Source organism: Canis lupus, chromosome 25, assembly GCF_011100685.1.
Source record: "Canis lupus familiaris isolate Mischka breed German Shepherd chromosome 25, alternate assembly UU_Cfam_GSD_1.0, whole genome shotgun sequence".
Classification (NCBI taxonomy): Eukaryota; Metazoa; Chordata; class Mammalia; order Carnivora; family Canidae; genus Canis; species Canis lupus.
In genome coordinates, this window is record NC_049246.1 from 46,719,135 (window position 1) to 46,747,097 (window position 27,963).

The 27,963-nt window shown below is 52.0% G+C and overlaps 1 protein-coding gene across 14 annotated transcripts in view; it reads left to right on the forward strand.

The window, feature by feature from the left end:
• Positions 1–12,409: 12,409 nt before the first annotated feature.
• The window catches only part of AGAP1 (ArfGAP with GTPase domain, ankyrin repeat and PH domain 1), a 532,124-nt gene continuing 516,570 nt past the window's right edge, over positions 12,410–27,963 (forward strand). For 10 of the 14 annotated variants that reach the window (XM_038574269.1, XM_038574272.1, XM_038574281.1 and 7 more), the window contains exon 1: positions 12,422–12,623. In XM_038574269.1, coding sequence (XP_038430197.1) covers positions 12,461–12,623 — 163 coding nt within the window. In that variant the 5' untranslated portion in view covers positions 12,422–12,460. Of the gene's footprint in view, positions 12,624–27,963 lie in introns of all 14 variants that reach the window. The other 4 variants (XM_038574273.1, XM_038574276.1, XM_038574283.1 and 1 more) reach the window with 1 other exon arrangement.

A 27,963-nucleotide genomic window follows, 5' to 3' on the forward strand; every position in this document is an offset into this window, starting at 1 on the left:
CTGGTTACCCAGAGATTTTTGGTGAACAGGTGTGCCACAGCCTGGCTATTCAACGTGAGATGGGCAAACAAGACCAATGGCTTCCCCCTGGAATTTGTTGGAAGCAAAGAATCTCAGGCCTTCCCTGAGCCTACTGAATCTGAACCTGGGATTTTAGTGAGGCTCCAGGTGATCTGTAAGCATATGAACATCTGAGAAGTGCTGGGCTATAGGTCCTCTGGTCCATCCTGCATTTTTCAAGTTGGGAAACAGAAGCCCAGGTGAGGATGTCATTTACTCTGGTGACAGGAAGTTGGTGGCACTGCTTGGGGCACCCCAGACCTCTGACCCCTGGCTGAGGCAGGATCTCTATGGCTTACTGTGCCCCAGCACCTTCTCCCCGACTGTGAGGCTGTCTTCCCCTTCCTGGAGCCCCAGAGATGGATGGAGGTGGGACAACTGGGTGGCCTCCTAAAGCAGCAGACTGAAAGGGACCCAAAACACCCCTGCAAATGAACCGAGGTGGAGAATGTGCTCTTCCCAGGATTCTTGCCCAGTGCGTGGAGAAGGGTGTAGAGAACATGGCTGGTGCCTTTCCCAATGCCCTAGGCTCACGGCCTAAACACATAGATGGAGTTTCCCTGTGGGAACCTGAAGGATTCCTGTGATCACAGGAGTGTGCTAAATTTGAAATGCCAGGTAACTGGGATGCCTGGGTGGCTCAGTGGTTGGGGGTCTGACTTTGGCTCAGGTCATGATCCAGGGGATGTTGGGATCAAATCCTGCTTTAGGCTCCCTGTGAAGAACCTGCGTCACCCTCTGCCTATGTCTCTGTCTCTCTCTCTGTCTCTCATGAATAAATAGTAAAATCTTAAAAAAAAAAAAAAAAGAAAGAAAGAAATGTCAGGGAAATGAGGCTTCAGAGAATAGCCAATCCACCATTCAGTGGATTGATGAGCAGATATCCCAGCTTCCTCATCCTTTTAGGTGATCCCAGCACAGTTTCCTAGAGCACCCTGGGGATCTGAACCCCTGATGCCTATAGCAGCATCCTTCTTAGGGGCACACCCTACACTGGCTTTCTCCCATTCCCCATCTCACTTGCCAGCACCCCTTGTGGGGCTTCCTGGGATCACCTCTCAGATCACCTCCTTGCACTCAAATCCTCATCTCCAGGTCTGCTCCTGAAGGAGTATGACTGCACTGCAGTAAGAAACCCAAAGACAGTCAGATAGTCGCCACGCTGCTTTCTACGGAATGATTTCCAGGGCCTTCCAGAGCTGAATTTTTTGCTGGATAACTGATGCAGGTTTGGGGTGGAACTGAATAGCCATGGAGAATGGAGACTAGGGCTGGCTCATGATATCCCCATGGCACCTCTTTCTTTACTCCCCTGGAAAGCCCAGCTTTGCATCTACATACATTAAATATTGGATGGATGGATGCCAAGGCCACCCATCAAGCTCTGTCCAGCTTTGCATGATGTTCTTGGTTATACAACTACTTCAAAGGCCTCGTTGGTACGACATAACTAGTGAAATTTAGAAATAAGCTGCCAAAATTTGGTCTATACTGTTAGCATATTCGTACAATTCCTGTGTGCTCAGCCCCATGGCATCAGGATGAAAGTTCTGTACTTACCTTGCTACCCTTTCCTTTTGTATCCATAGGTTCCCCCACAGGGAAGCTAAAACTCCAAGGGAGTGCAGATTATTGACCCCCTGACTTCCATTCCAGACCCATCCTGTGATTTCCTGTGCTGTTACCATTAGAGGTTTGCTGTTAAGGTAACATCTTCTGGAGACCCCTCTAAAAGCAGGTAGAACCTTCCAACAGTGATGTAGGGGTCAACCAACCCTTTCTGCAGAGGGCCCAACAGGAAGTAGTCTAGGCTTGGTGGGCCTTGTGGTCTCTGTCGTAGCTACGTAACCCTGCAGTGTGAACGCAGTCATAGATAGCATGCAAATGACTCGATACGGATGTGTTCTCATAAAACTTTATCCAGACACTGAAACTTAAATTTATATACCTTGTGCATGTGATGAAATAGGCTTCTTTGACTTTTTAAAAACCATTACAATGTAAAAACAATTCTTACCTTATAGGCCGTATGGAAACAGGCTGTGGTTGGGATCTTGTCCTCAGGCTGCAGTTTGCAGAACCACAACTTAGTGCTCCGTCAGCAACCCTTCTGGTGTCAGTGGAGGGAATGGGGAAGGAAAGTAGAAGCTGAGGGTGGTGTCAAAAGGAAAAGCAAAGGGGAGGGTTCTTCGCCAATTCCCCCTCTGCCCACGCCATCTCTTTACTCTCTCCTTCCACGAGGAGCAGAGCAAAAATGCTCCAAGCGGATAACGCCCACAGATGATAATGAAGAAGTGTCACAGGTCTAGAAAATATTTAACTACTTAGGAAGCATTTTGATGCCCTGTGCTGGTGCTTCTTGCTTCTTAAGTTTTCCCCTAAAGTGAATCTAGTGGGGGAACCTCACATATTAAGATAAAGGGGAATTTCTATGTACAAGGAACCTGGATTGGGCACAAGGGGAGCTGGGATAATTCAGTGCACTCAGACCATCCCCCATCCCACCAGTGGACTTGCTTGGGGGTTCCAAGGAACATAGTTTGACAACTGTTGGGTCTAGGAAAAGGAGGAGGGGAGTCCAAACAAGTAGTTGCTGTTCTTTTCCAAAGCCAGTCTTACCATCTTGGGAGATATATGGAAAGTTGCCTGGCGTGCTGCACACCAGGTATGCCCTGGATCCAAGCCGGGCACGTGCCAGTGCCTCATCTCACACTCTGGGGGGGTGTGACAGCGGGCGCAATAGTGGGAAGGGATTCTTACAGCTGGTGTGCTGAGCTGGGTGGGTCGCAGAGCTTAGCCAGGCAGCAGCTCACAGTCCCAAGCCGTGCCTGGTGAGATGAGAGAGCAAGGGTGGGGCAAGAAAATGCTCTTGGAAGCTGCGCAGTAACCGTACCCATCGCTCCAGATAGGTTTTGTAGTGGGCACGTCTTCCACACAGCACAAAATGTCTCTGTGATCACGCTGATGAAAATTCTGCTGTGTTTTTAAAATCAGGAGAGATGCTGTGGTTAGAAAGGAAGGCACATGTGCTCACACTCAGAAAATAGAAAATCAGTCTTTAATTCTGAGTGTGTCGCTTCCGCGTCGCTGTGGGCACGTCACCACCCCCTGACCCAGCCTGCAAGGTCTGAGAAGGTTAAATGAGATAACATCCAAAGGTGCCAAGTACTCAGTGGCAATTTGATAAATATTTAAACTGAACCTATATTTGGAAACCCAGTGAAAATCGAAGAACAGAAAAGCAATCCTTTTTGGTTGATGTTTTGCATACATTCAGAGGGTACGCCGGGAGGAACGGATTACCCAATATATGAAATCCTAAAGTTTAACAAAACCCCCTGCTATGGTAGCAGGGAATCTTCAAATGAAGAGCATGAAGATGCTTTCAAAAATACATGACAAGTGTGATGAGAGAAATACAGTTGGTAAACATCACAGAAACCGTCCTTTTAGCTGCCTCAGTAGATCCATTCTAAATCATTACTTGGTTTTCACATGATCTGGGAGACGATTATATAATTTCAAAAGTGTCTGTAAACTACTCATTTGCATCTGATTTCTCAATGTCTCATTTGTTCATCAGCCAAAGCCATGTGTATAAAACCAGCTATTTAATCTGTGCACAGAATGTGTATAAGCAAATTAATCTCCCTTTTTATGAGAGAAAAATGCATACACTCAGAATTATCATGCATTCTGCACTCGACACATAGAGACGATTTGCACAATTGTGTGAGCACGTGTCTCCATAAACCCCCACTTTAAAAGATGCTGCAAATCAGAAGTCAGTGTGCAAATGGTAGATGCATTTTCACACCCCCAGGTACTGACATGAACACAGACCAGTGTTTTCGTGGCACGTGGAAGATGGCTTGAGGGGGTTGCTAGGAGAATAAAACATCTTTGCCGTTTACCTTCATTTGGGAAAAGCAAAGAGGTGACAGCAGCTGGGCCCGTGGAAACCCTCCAGGGCAACAGTTGTTGGGTGGCTATATGGCCATCAGGGAAGGGGCAGTGGATTTTTGCCCTGGGGCCAGGACCCCCCCTCTGCTCTGAGCTACCCGACGCCACAAACCTGCTGTGTCTGTAGCCCTGTTCATTCCCACCCCTGTATGGGGCTGGGACCTGGTGGCTTCCACAGGCTCCATGCTGCTCCTGGTTCTGCTTCTAACAAGCAGTGCACATTGGGGAAGTGACTTCACGCACGGGGCCTTTCTTATCCGTGCAGAAAAGGGACTCTGAGGTCCCTTTGCACAGCTTGATTCCGTGACACTCAGACTGCCGCCTGCCAATTACTTTTCCCTGGCACAAATCTTAGGAGCTGCGACCCCCTGGAAGCAGACTTGAGTTTTGCTTTGACATGTTGTTACAAGGACTTGGCTTGTCCAGCAATCCCACTTCTGGATAAATACACCCAAAGACAACGAAGGCAAGGTCTCCAGGGGATGTTTGCACACCCATGTTCATGGCGTCATTATTCACAACAGTCAAAGGATGAAAGCAACCCAAGTGTCTGCTGGGGGATGAATGGGTAAAGAAATGTGATATAAACAGCCATTATATGTATGTGTGCATATAAAATGGAATGTTACTTAGCCTTAAAAAGGAAACAAATTCGGCCACATGGGGCCACATGGGTGGACATGGAGGACATCACGCTCCACGAAATAAGCTAGACATGGAAAGGCAAATACTGCATGATCCCACTTAGAGGAGTCAAATTCATACAGGCAGAAAGTAGAAGGGTGGTCGCCAGGGGCTGGGGGAGGGGGAGTGGGAATTGTTGTTTAATGGATATGTTATTCCTATTTACAAGACAGAAAAGTTCTGCAGATTGGATGGCGTGGTTTTACTTAAGGTCACTGAACGCTATACTTAGAATAAGTGCATAAAATGACCTTGAAATGGAGAAATTCTCCTGGATTATCCAAGTGGGATTAATAGAATCACAAGTGTTCTCTTGCATTCTCCAAAATGCAAGAGAAAGCAGCAAAGAAAGGGGGTCAGAGAGATGTAATGGGAGAAAAACTCAGCTCAACATTGCTGGCTGCAAAACAGATGGAGGAAGGGGCCACAAGCCAGGGAGTGCAGGCGGCCCGGAGAGGCTGGAAAGGCAAGGAAAGGATCCTACGTGGATCCTACGGAAATGAGTGCAGCCACCACCATCTTGATTTTATAGTCTGATGAGACCCAAGGCAGGCTTCTGACCTACAGGACTAAGTCTGTGGAGCAATAGAAAACTAATAATGCTGCTTCAGACAATGAGTCATGGCCATCGGAGAAGGGCTGCCTGGAGCTGATAGGCAGAGACAATGGGGAACTGGGCTCTCCCTCAAGGGGTCCCTTGTTCAGGGCAAAGGCCCCATGAATGATGAACCAAGAAACAAAAATGTCTTACACCTGTACTCTCACATGTCTGCCACGATGCTCAGACATTTTCACAGGGTTCAGGGATTGGCTCTCTATCAGTATCTATTACTACAGGACAAAGTACTCCAGAATTTAGTGGCTTGAAACAGCAATAATCATTCATCATCTTTCCGGGCTTCTATGAGTCAGAGATTCAGACAAGGCACAGAGGGGATGGGTTTTCTCACTGTACTGTATCTGGGGCCTCAGCAGGAAGACTTGAAGCTGGGGAGCTGGAACCACCTGAAGGATCTTTTATTCACAAGTGGCTTCTCCATGTGGCTTAAGCTTCCTCCCAACACGGTGGCCAACGGCAAGTGGGAGGAGCAGTAAGAAGGCTGAAGCGGGAGAAAAGACGAGCAGAAGTGGTCTTGCTTTATATGACACCCCGCTTCACTGCTTTTTCTGCCTTCGATGGTTGGGAAGTTGCACACAGAGAAGACGGGGATGCCGTCCCTCTGTGCTTCCCTTAGAGAAGCGGAGTAGAATAGATCCAGATTCAGTCACCTATAATAGCCATGTGAACTTGGGAGAGTTGTGTTTGAGGTGGTATAATCTCTCTTTTACAGATAAGGAAACCAAGGCTTAAAGATAACCTCACTCTGTTGAGAAAGCGTCTGACACGCATCTCTTTTTTTTTTTAAATTTTTTTTAATTTTTATTTATTTATGATAGTCACAGAGAGAGAGAGAGAGGCAGAGACACAGGCAGAGGGAGAAGCAGGCTCCATGCACCGGGAGCCCGACGTGGGATTCGATCCCGGGTCTCCAGGATCGCGCCCTGGGCCAAAGGCAGGCGCTAAACCACTGGGCCACCCAGGGATCCCGTGACACGCATCTCATTTGATGTTCCTGACCACCTGTGACATGTCACCGCTTTCTCTCTGGGGCCAAAGACTGAACGACGAACGGTATCCCAGCAGGACAGCTCGGTTGCATGGCCAAGGATGGCATGGTAGACCAGGCTAGGAACCAGCTCTGTGCCACCTCCCAGCAGCAGGAGGTGCTGCTTTATCCACACTTGACCAGCAACTTCCCAGGGCCATCCTGCTGTGAGCACTTTCTTCCCTTTACTCTGGGCTCGGTTTTGTGACTCCCTTTGACCGCAAGGATGTCAGCAGGTGTGGAGTGCAGATGCCTTGAAATAATGCTTGCCCACCAGGGGTAGTTCTCTTGAACTTCCACCATCCCTAAGAGACATACTTGTCTGGTCCAGTGCATGGTGCCAGGTGGAGAATGAGAGCTCCATGGAGTAAAGGTGAGCGGACGTGGAGAGCCCAGCCAAGATCTGCCAAGGGTCCAAACTGCAAACACTGTGGGTACGTTCTGGTCTCCATCATAGAGTCATTTCCCCAGAGGGGAACATCTACCCATAGGCAAATGCAAGGTCAGGAAATTTAATGTTTTCTCTTTCTGAATTTCCCCTCCCCCTGGTCCTGCTCTTCTCTCCTACCCCTATATGATTCTTCCCCATCTCCACCAGGAACCCAGAGCCTTTAGTAGACACCAATTCTCCAAAACTACCTACGGCCCTCTGCAGATGACCCCATGAGATGAACTGACCTCTGTCATAGTACAGCCCATACACATATCAAACAAAAATCCCAGAACGCTTCAACCACAAATGTAATCTAATGAAATCAATTCAAGCAGAAGCAAATGGATAAAGCACACACAAAGTCCAAAGGCACGTAATGCTTCATTAATATTTTTTAAGACTCATTTGAGAGAGAGAGCAAGAGAGCACATGAGCAGGGGGAGGGGGCCAGGGAGAGGGAGAAACAGACTCCTCCCTGCTGAGTGGGGAGCCCATGATGGGGGCTCAATCCCGGGCCTCTGAGATCATGACCTGAGCTGAAACCAAGAGTGGGATGCTTAACCGACTGAGCCAATCAGGTGCCCCTGCTTCATGAATTTTCTGAAAACAACTTCTTAGAGATAATTTTAGGTGGAATGTAGCTATGTATAAAGGCAGTTTTGTAGGTCTAGGGGATGGGGAGCATTTTGAGGTTTAAGGTTATGGCTGTAAAATTATTCCTGCAGACCACACAATTCACACTGCCATACTGAGGGGAACACGTATGTCTATGGCTCGACACTAGAAGAATTATCCTTAATTCACACTTTTAATCAACCAGTAAATAATTACCAGAATTATTCACCCGACTCTAACTCAGCCACCGAATGTCTTTGTGTGTGAACCCTGTGTCCACGTGTGTGTGGAAGGGGGTGGTCTTCATGCCTTCATGCCTTCATCTGTGGCTACCCTCACTCTCTGTCCATGGCCTCTGACGTGGATTCAGATGTTGAACGCTAAAAGCAGGGGACTTCTACAGATAGTCCCCTGGAATGTAAGCTCATGAAAGGCAGGTATCACCTCTCTCATCTTTGTATTCCTCGAATGTAGCACCCTGCCCAGGATGTAGGAGGTAAACAAAAAAAAGATTTGTTGACTGACTACATGAGAGAATGAATGAATGAATGAATGGGATGATCCTTAGATCTTTCCTTGATACTTCTGGTCACAGGAGAAATTCAATACTTTGAGGGCCAGCTTGCTGTCATAGTGACTCATAAACTGAAATCCTTGGAAGGACTCGCATGTCAAAAATGGCCAGGATTCTTGGCTGTATTCACTTAAGATGAATCTAAAATAATCTTCCGGTGAATGCCACTGGGTCTCATGTTGCTAGAAAAACTAACTTTTATTTCAGTGCAGCTAACATTTATTGATTACCTAGCTATGTGCATGGCATGGCAAAAGTCTTCCTGTTTGAGAGATGTTTGTTCATTCATTAATTCATCGAATATTTATTGCCCCTATAATGACCAAACACAGTGCAGAAGAAAGATGGTCTCATCTTCATGGAAGTTACAATTTAGTTGGGAAGCCATTCGCCTGGCAGGCACTTCTTGGGCATCTACTGTGTCAAGCACTTCTTATGGGTGCTGTGGATAGAATTAGGGACAAAAGAGACCAAAATCCCAGTCTCTGTGGAGCTTACATTCTAGTGGGGGACACAGGCTATACCTAAGATAAACAAGTAAACTATGTATTGTCTCAGAGAGAAGTGCTAAGACCAAAATAAAGCAAGTGTATTATTTTCCTATTGCTGCCGGAATAAATTAGCATGAACTTAGTGGTGTAAACACAAATTGATTACCTTCTAGTTCTGGAGGTTACAAGTCAGAAGCAGGTCAATATGGCTGTGTTCCTTCTGGAACCCCTAGAAGAAGACCCATGTTCTTGGCCTTTCTAGCTTCTAGAGGCCACCTATGTTCCCAGGCTCATGGCCTTTTCTTCCATCCTCAAAGCCAGCAGTGCATAGCAACTTCCAACTTCTCTCTCTCGCTCTGACTCCTGCATCTGTCTTCCCATCTCCTTCTCTGACATGGACCCACTTGCCTCCCTCTCGTGAAGGGAGAATCACCCTTGTGATTACACTGGATCCACACAGATGTTCCAGAAAGATGTCCTCGTCTGAATATCTTTGAGTTGATTACATCTGCAAAGCCCTTTGTCATGTAAGGGAACGTATTTACAGGTCCCGGGGGTTAGGATATGGGCACCTTTTTCTTGCCACAACAAGGAAGTGAGACATGAGGTATTGAGGAAGAGGGATTGGGGAAGAGGGATGCCATCTTATTTTATTTGAGAGAGTGAGAGAGCATGTGCACCCACCAGCATGGATGGGGGAGGAGCAGAGGGAGAAGGAGAGAGAGGATCTTAAGCAGGTTCTACACTCGGTGCAGAGCCCAAGCAGGGCTCGAACTCACAACCCTGAGATCATGACCTGAGCTGAAATCAACAGTTGGATGCTTAACTGACTGAGCCACACAGGGGCCCTGCTCTGAACCATCTCTTTAAGATCCTCTTTAGGGCAAACAGCCTTGGGAGATAGAGATAGTGTTTCTTGTTCACAGTTAAGGGCAGACATGCTTACTTCCCATATAAAAGATTGGGGTGCTCTAAGCTCAGGGTTCCTCTCCTACAGGGCAACCCACTATGTGATGTGTGCCTCCGGACCTCATTGCCCCGTGGGAATGGGGGCTAGGTGACCTGGTGCATGAAAATGCTTATGCTCTACCTACTGCTATTGCTGTGGATGATAAAAAGTCCTTTGTTTCCGACCCAAGAGTCTCATGTCTTCTGGTAGCATCCATGAACTTGAGGCAGGCTAGCTTGTTAGCTTACAAGTACGGGGAATGCTCAGACCCTGGACAGCTCTTGATAGGCACCGGTGCCTATATGGCTTCAGAGTCCAGAGTAAGGAGCTAGATTTTACTCTGAGTGGGATGGGAGTCATGGGAGGGTTTTGAGCAGAGGCATTACATGGCCTGACTTAGGTTTCATAAAGATTCACCAAAGCTGCCTTATAGAGAATCGACAGTAAGGGTACAAGGGAAGGGGCACGGAGATCAGTGGCTAGGTCAATCACCTAGCAAGAGCCCAGAGGCAAGATGATAGAAACTCAGCAGTGGCAGCAGAGTGGTGGTGAGAAGTGAGATTCTGGATCTTTTGGAGGTGGACCTGCCACTATTTGGTTATGAGATGAGAGCATCGGGACGGCACCAAGTTGTTAGCCTGAGCAGAGAGAAGCAGAGAGAAGCCAGAAGTCGCCCCAAACTGGGATGGAGATGATTTCAGGGGGGGCCAGGGGGAGGGGAGAGCCAAAGTTCAGCCTGAGAGTTTGGATTTAAATGGCCAGGGGGCATCCAAGAGATGTGGAGGCAGTTGGATATGAATTTGTTATTCAGGGGAGAGGTCTGGGCAAGAGATATGAATCAGGTTCATTAACCTGCATCTGATATTCAAAGCCTAAGGACAGAGGTCATTGCACAGAGAATAGAGAAGGGAAGAGGCCCAAGGATGAACACCATCCCTCCACCCCCGCCTTTTATATTTAAGACGTTAGGGAAGTAAGCAGGAATCACAAAAGGGACTGAGAAACCAGGAAGGTAGTAGGAAAGCCTTATATGAGCACGTTATCCCAGCAGCCAGGAGAAGAAGAGGTTTCCAAGAGAGGGGGTGACCAATGCCTGCTGATAGGTTAAGTAAAATGAGGCCACATGCCGGCATCTCAGTTATTATAGTTACAGTAAGTGTAAAGCCAGAGGCATATCACAGATGGAGCAAGGAGCTCTAAGTGTGTCAGGAACCCTGCTGGGACTTGGGGATGGGGAGGAGGGCATGAGCAAAGGCTCCGAAGGCCGAGGATGGTTGGGGGATTTGTGAGCCCAGAGAGGGTCACCAGAGAGAGGCTGGATATCAGGGTGCCCTACGCAGGCTGCAGGTGAACCCGGGGAAGGCTCGGCTGGCTTTGCTCAGGCATGCCTGGGCGGCGGAGTTCTGTTTCCAAAAGCCCTCTCGGATGCGTGGGGGCAGGGACTCAGGCCGGCGCGCACTAAGCAGGCCCTATGGGGCCGCTGATTGGCCCCGGGGCTCCGCACGTCTGCACCAATCCCTTTGCTTCGAGTCTGCGGGGAGAGCCCTGTGCGCGCCCAGGCCGCTGCTGCAGTGCGGAGCAGCTCCGCGAGGTCCTGCAGGGGTTGCGGTGGGTGTGTGTGTGGGGATGCGTGGTGCGTGGGGGACAGGCAAGGATCCGTAGAACCCAAACCTCAACCTTTTCAACCTAAAGGGCAAGGGTGCCTGGGAAGCCTCCGTGGTCTTTTAACAACCCCCTCGCACCCCCCCCCCAACCCCGTGCAAACTTCACTCGTGGAGGCTTTTCGCCTTCGCTTAGCAATTTCATCTAAGAGGGCAGCCCGGGTGGCTCAGCGGTCTGGCACCTGCCTCCAGCCCAGGGCGCGATGCTGGAGGCCGGGGATCGAGTCCCGCACCGGGCTCCCTGCATGGAGCCTGCTTCTCCCCCTGCCTGTGTCTCTGATGAATAAATAAATAAAATCTTAAAAAAAAAGACAAAAAAAAAAAAAAAAAGACCTGAGCTGAGATGAATTTCATCCAAGAGGAAGCGCTCATGCCACTCTCCAAAGAGGCGAAAAGTTAAGCAAGGAAAAAAAAAAAAGAAGATTGCGGGTTGGGTTGGGGGACGGCGGCGCGGTGCGTGCCACGGTCCTTGGCACGGTGGCCGGCGGCTCGGAAAGCGGCGGAGGCGCGGAGGGGCGCGCGGGGGTGCGCGGGGGGCGCGCGGGGAGGCTGCGGTGCGCCCGGGCCGGCGCGCGCCCTGCTCCAGGCGGTCCCCGCGGGGTGGGGCGCGGCGCGGCGCGGCGCGGACTACAAGTCCCAGGGAGCGCAGAGGCGGGCGCGGGGCGGGGCCTGGCGCGGCTCCCCGGGAGCCGGCGCGCTGGGAAGCGCCGCGGAGGACGCAGCGGCGGCCGGAGGGCGGAGGGCGGCGGAGGGCGGGCGCGCGCGCGGGCGGGCGGGGCGCGGGCGGAGGCGGGGCCGACGTGGGCCGGGGCCCTGCGTGCCGGGGAGGGGGCCGGCCGGCGCTCGGAGCGGGCTCCGCGGCTTGCGCGGCGCCTGCGGCTCGGTCCCGGCTCGGTCCCGGCTCGGCGGGCGGCGGGCGGCGGGCGGCGGCGCGGGGGGCCCCGGGGCTCCGGGGGGCGCACACGCAGCGCGCGGACCCACGGCGCGGCCGCCGCCCGGAGCGGCCCTCGGCCCCGGCGCTCGGGGCGTTAATGGCTGCTCGGCGGGGCAGCGCCTAGCGGGGGAAGCGGCCGAGGCGCGGGCAGGCGCCCGAGCGAGCCTCCTCCGGGGCCGGCGCGCCCTCCGCGGCGCGCTCCATGGGGGCCCGCTGACCCGGGGCGCCGGGGCCCGCTCGCTCTCCGGCCGCGCGTCCCGGCCATGAACTGAGCGCGCGGGGCCCCGCGCCTGCTCCGGCCGCTCCTTTCTTCTCGCGCCTCCTGCGCCCGCCGCCGGCGGGCCCGGGCTCCCCGGGGGCTGCGGCGCCCCGGGCTCGGCGGGGCGCGGGGAGGCGGCGGCGGCGGCGGCGGCGGGGGGCGCGCGCGGCTCCGGGCGCGGCGCCTGCACCATGAACTACCAGCAGCAGCTGGCCAACTCGGCTGCCATCCGGGCCGAGATCCAGCGCTTCGAGTCGGTCCACCCCAACATCTACTCCATCTACGAGCTGCTGGAGCGCGTGGAGGAGCCGGTGCTGCAGAACCAGATCCGGGAGCACGTCATCGCCATCGAAGGTGAGGCCCGGGCCGCCGCGGGGCTTCTGGAAAGCGCGGGGGAGCGCGCGCGCGCCCGAGTGTGTGTGTGCGCGCGTGTGTGTGTGTGTGTGTGTGCGCGCGTGTACACACGCGCCGGGCCGTGGCACGCGGCTGCCCCGCGGAGGGAGCTTTGCGGGTGCTTCGCGTCCTGCAAGGCCGGGCGACGGCAGCTCCACGGTGGAGCGGCAGCCCTGGTTCCATCATGGGCAGCGGCGTGTGCGCTGCGTGAAGGTGGCTGGATGCTGCTGCGCCCTGGGCCGCCCTGGTGACCCCGGTGGCAGCTGGGGTGGGTGGGTGGGTGGGTGCCTTGGGGGGGAGTTTGGTGCCACCGGACCCGTGACAGTCACCAGGCCCGGGCGAGCATCTGGCTACACGTTGACGACGTGTTGGAAGTGCCGCCGCCGCCGCTGCTGGGCTGGGGGCTCAGGCCGGCGTGTTCAGGCGGGACAGGACCGTCCCCTGCGTGTGGGGCCCTGCCCTGTATCGAGCCCCCTGCAGACAGCCAGCCCGGGCGCAGGGAGTGTCGTGTCCAGGTGAATGTCCACCTGCCTGTGTGCAAAGCCTGGTCTCCGTAGAGTGTTTTCTATCAAAAGTCTTGCGCCGGGTGAGAAGCAGAGCCCCCGCCCTCCCACCCACCAGGAGGACAGGGGACAGGGGACCGGGTCGGGGGAGTGGTCGCTCAGCCTCACCGGCTCAGTTTCCCAGGCCCAGCTTGTCAGGTTAGGCTGCGACCCTGCAGGAGATGTGTAGCCGACTTCTGCCTCCCATGGGCCTGTGTTCTCTTGGGATTTCAAGCGGCTCTTATTTCTCGGCTGGTGAGCTTCTGGATTGTCTCGTTGCTCTATCCCTTTGGCCTCCCCCCGTCCCCTGCCAAGATCCACCTGGGGGACAAGGCGGGATGTCAGCATGCCGTGTGGAGTTCTAACCCCCCTCCCCTCACACACTCAGTCAGCAGTTTTTCCTTTCTGTTGGCCAGAGATGGTACCAGGCCTGCAGGGTGGGCCATGATACAGACTGTCCTAGCAAAGGCCACTGGGGCCGCTGTTGAGGAACATTGAGAATGTTCCAAGGCTTGGCAAGAGTTTGTCCAAAAGCCTGGCTACAGGCACTGGCCCAGCTCCCCTCCATCTGTGAGGGCATCGGCCACAGGAAGGCTTTGCTTTGGCACCACGCAGTCTGAATTACTAACCCCAAAGTGTCTTGGTTTGACACTTGGCCACTTAGATGGGGGAAGGTGGATGTTATACTGCCGATCCCCTTGGCATTTGGCAGCCCCGTGGACTTGAACAACGTCCTGGCCAGGCTGCTGATTGGCCACCTGGATCCATAGGGGACTTGTTAATTCCCTGGGAGGATCTGAGCAGTGCTGGAGCCTGTGAGGGACCTGGCTGTCAGAGCACAGGGCCACCTTGTTGGCAATTTAAGATACTTCCAGATTCCCTGAGAGGTAGAGTCTCCGTGTACCTCCAGCAAGACTTGCGGGAGGCCATGGGATCTGCATGCATCTGCTGATGGCCAGGTGATTTTGCACGAAGGTCCCTCCAAGTGCCTGAGCACTGGCTCTGTTGTGGTCAAAGGGAAAGGGGCACTGTTCTTGTTTTCCTTGTCTCTTTGTGGCTCTCATCAGAAGTCTGATGAAACACTTTGAAAGCTAGTAGCAAGTATTGAATGCACCTGGTCGAGAGCACCTAGTGGCTGTGCTGAGACCTCTAGCTGAGTGTGATTCATGATGCCTCGTTTCCATTTTTCATTCGTGAAGCCAAGCTCTGGGGTCTCGAGCACTTCGAGCAAAGCAATCTGACTTTCTAGCAAGAGTATGTGGTTACGTTTTTCTTTTCTTTCTGTCTTAAAAAAAAAACACACACACACACACAAAAACATTATGTGGTTCCTAGATGATGGTTTTTGGTAGCTTGATGTCTACCTTTACCATGTGACAAGATAAGCCCTTTCTTGGCTGGAATACTTGTCATTTTTAATAAGGCTCAATCAGTGAATGAATCTTGTTTGGGGCTTTGATGATGCTATTATTTTTATGTTAGAAAAAGGAACGTCTGTGTTGTGTTTGGCTGGTAATGAAGCTTAAGCACCATTCAAGTATGTTTCTGTTCTTTGCGTTACTATCAGCAGTGGTACCACCTTTCATTTGTGTAGAACTTCAGCAGAAATACTCTTGCATTCATCATCTCATTGTGTGGCTGTACCAACCCTGTGAGAATGTGGGGCAGCTTCATTATCTTCATGTTGTAAAGGATGGCAGTTCAGGGAGGGATAATGACCTCCTGAACATTTGACTGAGGTCATTCAAAGTCTGGTCTGAACCAAAGGATCATTTGAATAGAGAGCCCACGTCTGTGGCCTCCCAAACCACCTTACGCTGGCCCTTCTAATGAAAGAGTAAGTTCATTTGTGAAAATGAAATGTTATGTCATTCTGTGCCAATTTCAATATACGGGTGTGATTTAGGTCTATATTGTTGGTGTTTTGGAAATTGAGAGGATTGCTCAATTGTGGCAGGATGACATTTTTGCTATGGAAAGAACACTGCGCAGAAACAATTTTTGTGTAATTGTGTGGGGTGTGCGTTATTCACTCAGATGGAAACCAAGAGAGTGGCTGTGGGGTACAGAGACTGCAGACATTGTTCGAAGGAACTCAGTGCTTGCTGTAAGTGAGCATGGGCCCGGAGCGTCATAGTAACTCAGACATACACAGATCTGCCCCGCTGAGCACCTTGCAGGTCAGGATGACACAGCAGGAGCAAAATATGTCTTTCTGGATTTTAAAGTAGAACCCTTTCCAATCAGGAAGGCGTATGCACATCGTAGCAGATAGTTTAAAGATCAGTTGTCCCACCAAACAGAAAACAGTCTGCATTTCAGAGGCTATCCAGCTAGGCTCTCCCCACCTCTGTGGGTACATATCCCAAGTTGGATTTATATGTTACAAAGCTTCTTGATTAGCATATTATGAGCACTTTTCAATGTCACAAAAAAATTTGGAGATAAGATTTCTTGCGTTGGCCTAATAACCAGCACTTGGCCGTGCCATAATTTATTTAAAATTTTCCTTTTTTTGGTGTTTTCAAGAATTTTTATTCTTGGGGTGAGGTGTGGCCTTGTCAAAGGGAAGGATGGTTAGCTCACATCCTTTCAGGGTTCGTTTTTTTTTTTTAAGGTTTTTAAAAATTTATTCATTAGAGACATACAGAGAGAGGCAGAGACACAGGCAGAGGGAGAAGCATGTTATAGCAGCAGGTTCCCCATAGGGAGCTCGATGCAGGATGCATCCCAGGACGCCAGGATCATGACCTGAGCCAAAGGCTTGACACTCAACCACTGAGCCACCCAGGTGCCCCTCAAAGCTCATTTCAAAGTGATTCTAAATGGGTCTGAATTGGAAAATCTCTTAGTGATGGGCTGAATTGTGCACATCTTATTTGAAAGAGCTCACCAAGATTCCCAAATAAGATTATGTCTCTGGACCCTGTTTGCGGGCATGGGAAATAAGATTTTTTTTTTTAATACCTTGTCAAAAATACTTCTTTCAAATTTTTATTTCAGACATTGAGAGGTTTTTTTTTTTCTCCTAAATCTCTGGATTTCAAGGAAGCGTTGCTGGTTGTTCTCAGATTTACCTGATCAGAGTCCTGGGGTGTCCCACAGGCGTGCGGCAGGCCCTGAAATGTAGCTCTGCAGCACGGGTGTTCTCCATACCCGGAAACGAGAGTCTGGGACCTGCTGCCTCCAGTGTGGACAGGTTGTCTGGGTTTCCCCACTTTGGTTCTCCTTTAAAAAATCTGTCTGGGGTTGATGGGACTGAGGTAAATGAGTCAGCTGCCTTTCTTGTTAAATAAAGCTTGTTCTTCTTTTAGGGATAATGCCTCTATTAGCAACTGCACGTTGTAATTCAGCTTGCCAGCCACAGAACTGTGTTGGGACTAATAATGCAGCAGGCTCATTCACTGGGGCAGTGGTTGAGCCCCCCCAGCCGGCTTTCTTGCCTCCACCCTCACCAGGTGGCAGATTAGGGGAACCAGGCACCTTACCGGCCCCACAGGTGCTTTGTGTGGCTTCCTCTGGGGAGGCACAAGAGCCCAGTCCTTAGTAGGACAGCTCTGCCTGATACTTCTGGTGAGGGCACTTTGACAGGGCGGGGGTGTTCCAGGACTGAGCCCCCGAAGTGGGGGACCGGGGTAGGTGGGGAAAGGGGCCACTTAATCCTATGACCCAGCCGCATTGTGAAGCATCTGTTGTCCCTGCATGCATCATGTCAATTCATCCTGTGATGATCCCATAACAGATGCCACCTCTGAGGTCCCGAAAGTGTAGGACACTTGCCCAAGAGAGTTGACCTGGGTTGGTCTGACCTCGGCGCCGGCTCGGTAGCTCCTTACGAGACAGAGTGGAGCTCCTGGTTGTTCGTGGTTTCCCCAGGCCGTATGTGCCACCATCCCAAGCATGGGTTTCCTTTCCCCAAGATGAGAAAGGGTTTGGGAATGCTGCAGGTAACCGGGACTGTTACCTTCTCTGTGAAGCTGCTGACTGTGGTGGAACGTGTAAGAGTTGGTTTTCATATAGAAAATGATTTAATTTGGTTGTTGCATGTGTACATGTGTGGGGAATAAATACCTTCTTCCTGCCACAGACGAGCATAATTTTTCTTGGCCAGTATCAACTGAATTCATAATATTTCAGATTTGATCAAAGGGTACAGGTATGGGGCCTTTTAGTTATTGATATAAAATATTGCACTTTCTTCCTTAAAAATAATTCTCAGGTGGCTGTTGGTTGCTTCCAGGGTAAATTCCATGCCTTCCCAGGATCCAACTCCTCTGCAATCCAGGTGTTCCTTTTGGCCTGGCTGAGGGCAGCATCTTCCCCCACCTTTCCCAGGCAGACTGATGGCCCCCCTGCTCTGTGTCCTTTGGCTCATCTCTAGCCTGAAGGACTGGGAGCTTTTTGAGGGCAGAAAAAGGGGGTCCTTTTCAATTTTTCTGTCCTCAGAGATTCAGTGTGTCCTGTGTGGCCCTTGGAGGATGCCCAGGAATTGTTTGTTGACTCGTTCACTTGCCAGAGGGGCTAACCTTTTCCCTAGGCTTTGAGTCTTTTTGCTCCTCGTTGGTAATATAAATAGTGTTTATCCTCTGGCAGAAGTTGAGGGCATTTTGAGACTTGTCACAAGAGTACGGATGTTAGGGCTGGGCACCTTTTGGATCTGATGGGTTTTAGCTTGGGTGGAAACTAAACACCATGTGATGCTTGGGGGTGGAAATGAGATTTTTTTTTTTTAGTGTGGCTAGGGGAAGGGAAGGATCTGTTTGCTGAATCTAGCACCTTTTTCGGCCAGGCTATCTGCAAAAGGTGGGTATTTCTTTGTGGCTGGTGTAAGTGAATTTCAGACATAGGTGGCCCATAATGTATCTTCAGTGTACCATGGAGACCTCTGGTTCTCAAAGTGGAAAGTGCAGTCACATTATATGGAGGGCTCGGGAAGGCAGAGTGCTGTCCCCCCCGCCCCCGAATATTCTAGCTCTCTAGGTCTGGAGTGGGGCCCAAGAATGTGCTTTTCCATCGAGTTTCCAGAGCCTGCCAGTGCTGTGGGTCCAGGGACCGCACTTTGAGAAGTGTCGCTGTGGGTGGAGGAGCTCGGGCCGGAAGGGCATCTTCTCTGGGCCCTGCCCCCGGCGTGTGGTCTTTCATGCAGGTTGCAGGTGAGGGCCAGCGGCCCGGGAGTTGCTTCGGGCCACACAGCTTAAACTTAGTGGAGGAAGGATTTCAATCCAGGTCCCAATGGGTTCACGTCTGTGTTCACTCTACCTCCATGAGGCCGAGCGCCCTGTGAGGGAAGCGGTCAGATTGGGGGGGGAGGGGACCTTATCAAGAGGGTCGTGGGGGGGACTTAGGACCAGCTGATGCCTCATTTCCTTTCAGTCTCAGTCTGCTGCTCTGTGGACTTGCCTGCCAGTCCTTTGGAGATTGTTCATACTTAGTGGAGTCTCCCGTGTATTTCGATGGGGTTCTTGGATATTCACTTGATATGATAATTTGTCAGATGATGTGTTTTGTTATCGCTGGTGTGGAGCTAAAAGCGCATTTCAGGGAAGGAGGAGAGCTGCGTGTTATTAGCAGCCCGGGAGGGCTGACAGGGAGCTGAGGAAGTGAGTCAGAAGGGAGAAGCGGCTGGAGCAGCTGCAGGAACCTTCACAACAAAACCTGTGGCCCTCTTACTACCACCTCTGGTGTTTTTTTTTTTTTTTTTTTCTTTTTTTTTTTTTGTCCAAACCACACTTTTTTTATTTGGTTAAGACTGAAATCCCTTAGTTGGCAGCCTTCTTTTTCCCTGTGTACCCCGCAGGTGTTTATGGTTGGTGAGTCTCGCTCTGGCTTGTTTTAACTACTGATCGGTCTTGTCTCATGTTTCTCCACCTTCATGCAAACCCGTGGCCCCCGCCCCCGCCCTCAACACTGCAGATCCTTTGAGTCCTTTGCTTAAGTGATTGAGTTTGGCAAAGCGGATCAGGCTTAGTTATTTTCAAAATCCAGGGTTCGGGGTTCTGATCTGGTGCTTAGCTACGTAATTCCTTCCCTTTGTTAAGTACCTTTCTCTGAGAGCAGAATGCACTCTACAGATGTTAATCTGCAATCTCGGCAGCATCTGTTACTTCTGTACAGGGGACCAGGGCAAGGCTTTGTATGTGCCGCGGCGGGCCCCCTTCTCCTGGGAGTTGTGTGCTGCCGAGGGGCCGAGAGGGACTTTTGGTTCTGGCTTTATGGTGTGGGAAGCCCGCACGCAGGGCTGCGTTGGGGTGACTTTTCCCAGGATGCAGTGACGACCCATCCGGGAGCAGAGCACTTTGGGCCCAGTCCCCCAGCCCTGCCTGTGCTCCTGCTCACAACTGCCCAAGGCCGGAAGGGGGTGTCCTGGTTGCCTCTGGGGGTTGGGAGGGAAGGAGAGCAGTACCACGCCCTCCAGAAGAGGTTGTTAACGGACCCTTTGAATAACCAGCCAAATAGCTTGTCTGTGTGCGAGGTCGGAACATTTTCCATAAAGAGCAGACTAAATATAGGCTCGAGGGTGGGGGCCCGGGCCCAAGAGGGGGCTGTCATCCCTCAGATATTGTTTCTTCCACTGGTAATCAGAACTTGCCACCAGCCCGGAACAGGTGGCCACCCTGAGCTGTCTGGGAACAGATTGGTGTTTTTGTTTAACCAGGGGCTCATTTGCAAATTTCACACTTCTCCCGCTGTTTGATGGGGATTGTCTTTTTTTGGGCTTCAGTGTTGGAGTATTTGTACAGTGTTTCTACACAAGCAACTGTCTCCTCTTTAAAGCTGCTCATGCCGTCTGGTTGTCATTAGCATCGTGGTTTAGAGGCAGCTTTTTATTTTTTATTTTTTAAGGGTGGGAAACACTTTTCATGGTTCTGGGAGAAGAATTCAAATAATTACCGGCCATGTCCGCAAACGATTTATGTTTGGTCTCAGAAATGTCAACATTCACCAGGCTCTCGCAGACAGCACCACGTCGGTTTCCAGCTCAGGACACAGCCTTCCCGAAGCCACCGTTCCCGTGTTCTCAGACGGTAGTCGTCAAGGCGGAGTGGCGGCTTTAGGAAGTCCATGTGGTTGAGGTTCGAGGAGCGTCAGTTGACAGGGACATTCCAACAGTATTGAGGAACGGAAGAAGTTAGGTAGTTTGTTATCGATGCCTGGGACAAAACCAGGCCCACCTTGGTTTCCTGGTGGAGTTTTTACATCTTAAGCACAAGCCCAGCAGCGTGCTCCCTGCACCAGGGCGGTCGGTGGCGCCAGCAAGGTGCGGTATTGCAGGTGAGCTGGTTACCTGCTGGTTTCTGTAATGACGACAGAATTGATTTGGAGGGAGCCGATGGTCATGAGGTTCAGCTGTTTGTGTTTCCAGTCATCCCTTTTTTTTTTTTTTTTTTTTTGTGAGGGGAGAACTGGCATATTTTCCAGGGAGGGTGCTTTCTGGAAAGCCTGCCCGCCCACCCTCTGTGGTGGTTTTTGAGGATCTGGGGTGCTGCTATGAGCCGTGATTCCGCCTCCTAACATGGCCTGCACCTGCACGACAGGCGGGTAAACCTGAGCCAGATGCACGGACAGGAGCCTTGCCCCGGTGTCAGGGTCAGCAACCAAGTCTGGGGTTCCGATGGTCCACTGGTTGTTTCTCCCTTCGGAGGGCACGTCTGTGGCTTCCTATTCTCGGCTGGTACCAGCAGCGCCGCTGAGCACGTTGTGGCTCTCGTCTTTGGTGCCTGGGAGTCGGGAGCAGTGCTGTGTTACCTGTGTGGACACAGCCAGCCGTGCAACCTGTCTACAGGGGCGCGGGGAGCCCCTATCTGGAGAGACCTTTCGCTGCTGGTCAACGTTCAGTTCATGACACTCAGGTGGAGTAGGTACCGCCTTCCTCCTTTGATTTTAATTCTCTGCGTTGTTTGTTCATAAACATTTAAGTGGCTAATAAATTTCCGGCACTGTCTTAGACGTCAGTTGAATAGTTACGGCTCTGTAAAGGGAGCTGTGTGAGTGAAGTCCTCACGGGGAAGTACTTTCTTTAAAACTCGATGGCACAGTCCCCCTGAGGCCCGAATGGGCTCCTTCCGGCTGTCCTCGCTGGCTCTCGGCAAGTCAGTAATCACTTGGGGTCCCCTTCCTGGAGGGGCCCTGCCCAGCCCAGAATCCATCTCACCACCCCACCCTGGGTGTTAGCTAACCTTTGGATCTGTGTTGGCATTCGCAAGGAAAACTCATTTTATACTCTGGGCCTAAACTGTTCTGTGGTCTTACAGTTACATACTAGCACTGCTCCGTTTCTGTTGTTTGTAGCAATTATGTGCAAGACAGGAAAGAAAAAAAAGCTAAGTGTTGCCAACTGTGTTATTCCCAAGGGGTTATTGTCTTTGTTCCTTCTGCTGTGTCCTGGAGCTGCCCATCCTCCTCCACAAAGGCCGCAATGACTGAGGCCAGGCCTGGGAGCTCCTGAGGATGGAAGGGTGTGTGTGCGGTAAGAGCTTCTCCAGTGGCTTCACCCAAGCAAATGTTTATTTTGAGGGCTGGGGGTGGGAGGGCGGTGTTTATCTTCCCCGTCTAGCATGGGAAGCGGCTAGTGTGAGAATCAAGAGGCGGGATTTTGTTGAGCACCTACAATACGGGCAAAGGGCAGTTTTAAATCGAGGGTGGGAGAGGGAACACAGACATGTGGGACCTGAGCCCCTCTCCCAGCACGCTTTAGATCTAGCTCAGGAGGCCACACAGGGGTACAAACTGAGATAACTGGCCACGGTAGTGCAAGGCCATGTGGGAGAGGGAGGGCTGCCTTGCAGGGAATGGGATTAACCGAATTTGGAAGCAGGCAGTGGAGGGCTTTCCGGCTGGAGGGTAACGAGACTGACACATCTGGACTGAATCCTCAGTCTGCAGAGAATTGAGGAGTCCAGGAGGATGGAGCAGCGCCTTGCAAGCCCCAGAGAGCAGGTCCGGAGCACTTTTATTGGACAGTGGGAAGCTATTGATGATGGATTTCCGCTTGGGGAGGGGAGCACTGTGATGCTCCACTGTGGCCCTGTGGGCTAGAGGTGGCAAGGGCCGGTGCAGTCGTGGGGACTGTCAGGGAGGGCTCAGAGGTGGGGACGACACCCAGGCTGTTATGGGGGAAGGTGGGAGCCTGGCAGGAAGGTGGGAACAGCGCCGGCTCCAAGGGGTGGGTGCTCATGGAGATGCAGGCCTGGTCTGTGAGCCTCAGGATGGGGGTGGGGTGGGGAATGAGAGACTGAGGTTTGATCCTGGGGACACAAGAGTGGGGCCTGGTTGAGGGGATTCCATCTAAAGATGTCCTGATGTTTGGGCAGGGGGTGTTTGGCCATGCACAGCCGTTACCTGGGATTTGTGGAAGAGGGCCCTGTCCTTATGGGGTTGGTTTGCCTACATAGATCAGGGAGTTGCAGGCTGTGGAACAGGCTCAGAGGCAGGCATCTGGGATGTCTTGTGGCCCCTTCCTCCTCCGCAAACTTTAAATAGGAGTGTGGCTCCCATTTCACACTCTCGGGAGTGTGGCTGGTGTGCATCTGTCCAGGAGCTGCATCAGGCCACGGGGGGACTTGGGTGATTGAGCTGTTGCTCACAGACCCTGGACTGTGGTGGCCTCGGAGGTCCTGCTTGTCTGACCGACCAGGTAGTCTCCTGGCCAACTGTGCATTTTTCAGAGCATTGCGGAGTGCATAGCCCACGATGCTTGATTGATGTATCCATCTCCAGCTACGTCTAAATTTATATTTTCACATTCATATCTGTACCTAAGTCTAGGTTGAGTCTGTTAGGTGTGTGTAATTTTCACCTAATGGCTTGAATCCATAGACTTCCAGAGCCAGGTGCTAGGAGTACAGAGGTGAGTGGGCCATTTGCCATGTGTAAACAGGACAGGTGTGTGCTTTGGGCCAGGTGTATAGTGGGCTAGGGAGGTAGAGAGGGTGCCATGAAGAGGCCCCGGGGCTCCTGGATGATGCCCTGTTTGAGCCCCAGAAGGTGGGAAACTAATGACATGGGGGGAGGGTGTTGTTCACAGGGCGCCCTGTCATCTCGACCAGGAGGTCTTGGGAAACTCTCACTTTACCCAAAGAAACCACACTGTCTTCACACAAAGTTTCCATTTTTTTTCATATAAAAAAATTCAGTTTTACTGAGGTTTCTCGATCTATGTTTGCCTTTCTGGTCATCTCATACTAGAGAATAAAAAAGTTTTTTTTTTTTTTTTTTTTTTTTTTTAATATCTCTTTTTGTCCACAGTCTGAATCTATAGGATTTTTCCTGGTTCAGGCCCCACAAATCCACAATCTTTCCCTGAATTCCCAGCTGGCCAGGAGAATGTTGAGTGGTGATAAAATCATGGGCAGGTGTGTTTTGTGCTTCTCTCTCTGAGGCTCGGAGGCCCTGCCTGGACGCCAAGGGAGGGTGGACGTGATGGCAGTACAGCTTTTCCATTCCAGAAAGTGGCTTAGAATTCCAGAATTAGACATAAGAGCCTGTGTTCTTCTAGATTCCACCTTTTCTTTCTGATGGGGTGTGGGTTGCTGTGCACTTAGGTATTTCATTTTGCAGATTGCCTGCTTAGAGATAAAAGAATCATAGAGTGGTACAGTCTTACTGGTCTGGGGAGATCCGGCCGCCCTCCACTTGTTGGTGTGAATATTGGGGCGTTTTGTGTGGAGCAGAGTGTGGGAAGAGGCAGCTGCTCCTCCGAGTTGAGGGAGCCCTCACCCACCTGTGTGGGGTCTCAGGCACTCCTCCTGGGTCTGCTTGTTGCAGGGGGATATGCCACTAGTCTAGGGCCTGGGATTCACAGAAACCAGGCGTTTTGTGACTAAGAGATGAAATTTGCAGTTTAGCCACAACCCGAGGAGGCTTTCTTTTCCTTATCGTCTTGTGATGAAAATTTTCAAACAGAAGAGTTGAAAGAACGTTTAGAGGGAACTGTTCCGTTCCCTTTGCCTCGCTTCTCTACTTGTTAGTGCGGTCTATCTCCCCATCCATCAGAGGATGGCTATCTAGCTTCTTGTGTAGTAGGATGCACAGTTTTCCAGTTTTGGCTTGGAATCCAGAGGCTTTCTGGAAAGGGTGCCAGTCACGGGGTCATGGCGTCAGATCCCACGTGTGGCGCCCTCAGAGCGGGGGCAAGGTGCTTACCGAGTGTGGATCGAACGGGAGGGGGTGTCATTCTGCAGGAGAGTTGGTTTAATTAGTGCTTTGGAAGGACAGCTTTTCGTTGTGTTAATCTTGATTCAGTGCAGACGTGAGCCCAAAAGGAAGCTTTGAACTGAACCCTGACTTGAGTGCTGCGGCCCCACACGCGTGTGTGTTCGGGAGGGCAGCCCCTCTTGAGGCCTCGGTGGTTTTGGGGGGTTTTAGGAGACTGGTTTTAGGAGCAGCCAATGTGTTGATGTGGAAGGCAGGCGTTTTCTTGTGTAATAAGCTCCTCTGCGTCCACTTCCTGGAAGTAGAGTGATGTCATGGAGGATCAGGGCCGTGTGACTCTGCGGCCTGTAGTGCACCCACAGCTCTTGGCCTGGGGATCCGAGACAGGCTCCTGCCTCGGTGACTCGCCATGAGATTCCTGGGATACGTGTCCTTTTGGGCCTTCAATTTAGAATCCACGAGATTGAGCTTTGATCTCAAGGTTTCCTCCTGTCTCTGAGGTGACTGCCCTTGTCTCATCCATTGCTCCTCATTCCCCAAAATGACGGAGTCTGGTGGAGGTGGGGGTGGAAGGGTGGGGAGGCGATGGTCAGATGAAGCGAGACTGCCCCTAGGCCTTGGGTTGAACTGTTTCATCCATAGTGCTCCTCCTCCAGCAAACCCAGAGTGAAACCCCACTCAGTAGAGCAATATCCAGTAACGGGAAGGAAACATATTGTGTGTGTGTGTGTGTGTGTGTGTGTGTGTAACCCATGTGGTATGTGGAAAAACTAGCGCTGGGTGCCTGGTGTAACTCGGGTGCATCTGTCTGACACCCGAGCGTGCGCAGGGCTGCGGGGAAGAACCTCGGGCTGGTCCTCTCCAGCGCCCTGCACACTCTGCGCCCCAGACTTCGTGGCTAAGTGCGCAGCTGTCTGACCTGGGGACGGTGTCGCCGTCCTTGTCGGGCTTGTGGTAAAAGCTGCCGGTGGGAGGAACGAGTCTGCTGTGTGTATGACTTCTACGGCAGGTTTTAAGGCAGATCCTAGAAGTCTAATTAAACTCTAAATCACCTCCCTGGTCCGTGAGTTTGAGGGAGAGCCTCCAAAATTGGAGTCTTCTTGGCCCTGAACGGGGAGCTGAATTACAGTGTGATCCCTGTCTGTGTAGCGCTAATTGCAGTGTTAATTATAGAACCTGATTGGCCCCAAATTCCTGTTCTCCCAACTGGGCCCAAATGGGGCACGTCTTCGGGGTTGTCCTTGAGCCAGCAGTGACCTCACAGTGGGCTGCTAGAGTCCCGAGCCGCCTCCTCCTCCCCTGGCCCCTGCAGTGCTCCCCACATCCTGCCCAGGGCTGGCCCGGAGCACTGCGGAGGGGTGGGGGGGCACTGAATCAGCAGATTCCTTCCCGGATCGTCTCTGGAAGCCTCCACCGCGGCTCCCGAGTCCTCTCCCGAGTCCTCTCCGGGCGGCCCGGGTTCTGCCGGCGGGTGGGACGCGCCTCCCCCCTTCCCGGGACTGCAGCATCTTCGCTCGCGGCCCGGCCTTTGTCTCCACACCAGATCGCGGTTTGAATGGGCCCGTGTGTCCAGAATCTCTAGCCAGAGCTCGGGCTTGCCTTTCCATTTGGTCACTGTCACGTCTTCAGCGTGAGCAGGCTTTGAGGCGAGGGGAATTTACGGCAGAATGGCTCGGTTGTCACCTCTTTGTCGCTCAGCGAGGGGTTGAGTTTTGGAAGAGAAGCTTGGTGGCTCCGCGTGTCCCCCTTTCTCCCCACTCCTTCCCTTCTCACCGGGTGGGAAGGCTTCTCCCCAGAGCGGGAAAAGCTGAACTTTGAACACGGCGTCTGGGGTGGAGCAGCTCGGTTTATAAAAGAAGGCTCCAGCCTCGTTCACGTGTGATCATGGTGGACGGCGCTTCCAGAACTCTTGCCTGTACGATTCACCTGGTCATTTCCTAACAGGCAGCCCAGAGCCTCCTTACGGCTTGGCCCCCTCCGAGGATTCTGAGGCCTTATCTTTTTTTTTTTAATTTTGTTTTTTATTGGTGTTCAATTTGCCAACACATAGCATAACACCCAGTGCTCATTCCATCAAGTGCCCCCCTCAGTGCCCGTCACCCCCACCCCCCACCCACCTCCCCTTCCACCACCCCTGGTTCGTTTCCCAGAGTTAGGAATCTCTCATGTTCTGTTCTGAGGCCTTATCTTAAATCCTACTTCTCAGGGATCCAGGGATGCCTGCCTTGTCCACCCCGCCTAGCCGGACTCGCTAGTCATCCCTCCCTCTGCTCCGTGTGTGTGTGTGTGTGTGTGTGTGTGTGTGTGTGTGTGTGTACACGCACAAGGAAGTCTTTCCCCTCATTTATCCCGAGAGCAGCCCGGCACACTTGGCAGAGGCTTGTCCACAGGAAGGGTGGGCGGTGGAGAAATGCATGGACTGTCTACACTGGGGTCTACCCCTTCTCGCGCCAGAGAACAGTCCTCACTCTGCTGCAGCCACATGTTGATTCTGAAAACAGTCCCTGCCTACAAATTCTGTAGGAAGATACCACGTAAACCTAATTGCAGTGAACTTTTCCAGGAACTTGTGTTTGGAAGATCCACTTTCCATGGTTACTGTTACCTTGGCTCTTGTTACATAAGTCCTGTTAGATACTGGGGTTTTTGGAGCTTGGGTTCCGGTATTTGAAAAACATGACTTAAACTATGGTATGTTTTTTGCCTTTTTGGGGCTTTCTGGACATCAAAACAGGACTTGTAATCAGAAACCTGAGTTTGTTTGACTAAAAGCTTCTTTGTTGGTTTGAAAGGATGCCACTGGGAACATTCCTGATTAGAACCTGTCAGAGGCTGCGTCCACGGGAGCAGGGCCACTGAGCCTTGAGGCCACACCGCAGGCCTGGCACTTAATGCTTGCTTTCTGGACCCAGGTCCACGCAGGTCGTTCCTCCCCCCGCACTCCCCGGAGATGGGGAGGAAGGGGCTGGTGGACAGCACGTCAGCCTGAGACCCCAACCGTCTGCTTATGGAGTTGACAAGACTACGTCTTCCTGATGGTTTCTCCACGAGCACTGTGATCTCAGGCTAGCTTCCAGCCTTTTCCTGAGCTTGAGGGAAGCTGGAGCCCGAACAGCCGCTTGCTGATTCTTTCTCTAAAGCCCCAGGCCGGGGATCCCTGGGTGGCTCAGCGGTTTAGCGCCTGCCTTTGGCCCAGGGCGCGATCCTGGAGTCCTGGGATCGAGTCCCACGACGGGCTCCCTGCATGGAGCCTGCTTCTCCCTCCTCCTGTGTCTCTGCCTCTCTCGCTCTCTATGTTTATCATAAATAAATAAATCTTAAAAAAAAAAAAAAAGCCCCAGGCCGCCAAGGTCATACTTGGGCTGGGCCACCTCTTCGCTGAGCCCTTCCTCAGAACTTCCTGCTCTTTCGTTCCTGCTCTTTCTTTGGGGAGTTAGTTGGTGACCACTCGTGGTCTTTTTCCACGCCAAGCTTCTGTACCTGGAAAGCCCCAGATGAGGCAGCTGCCGGGAATCTGTCAGGCGGGCGGTTGACGGCTGGTTATGAGCAGTCCTGTGTGCCAGGCCCAGCGCTGGAGCTGACTGGCCCAGGAGCCTCAGCCTCCCCGC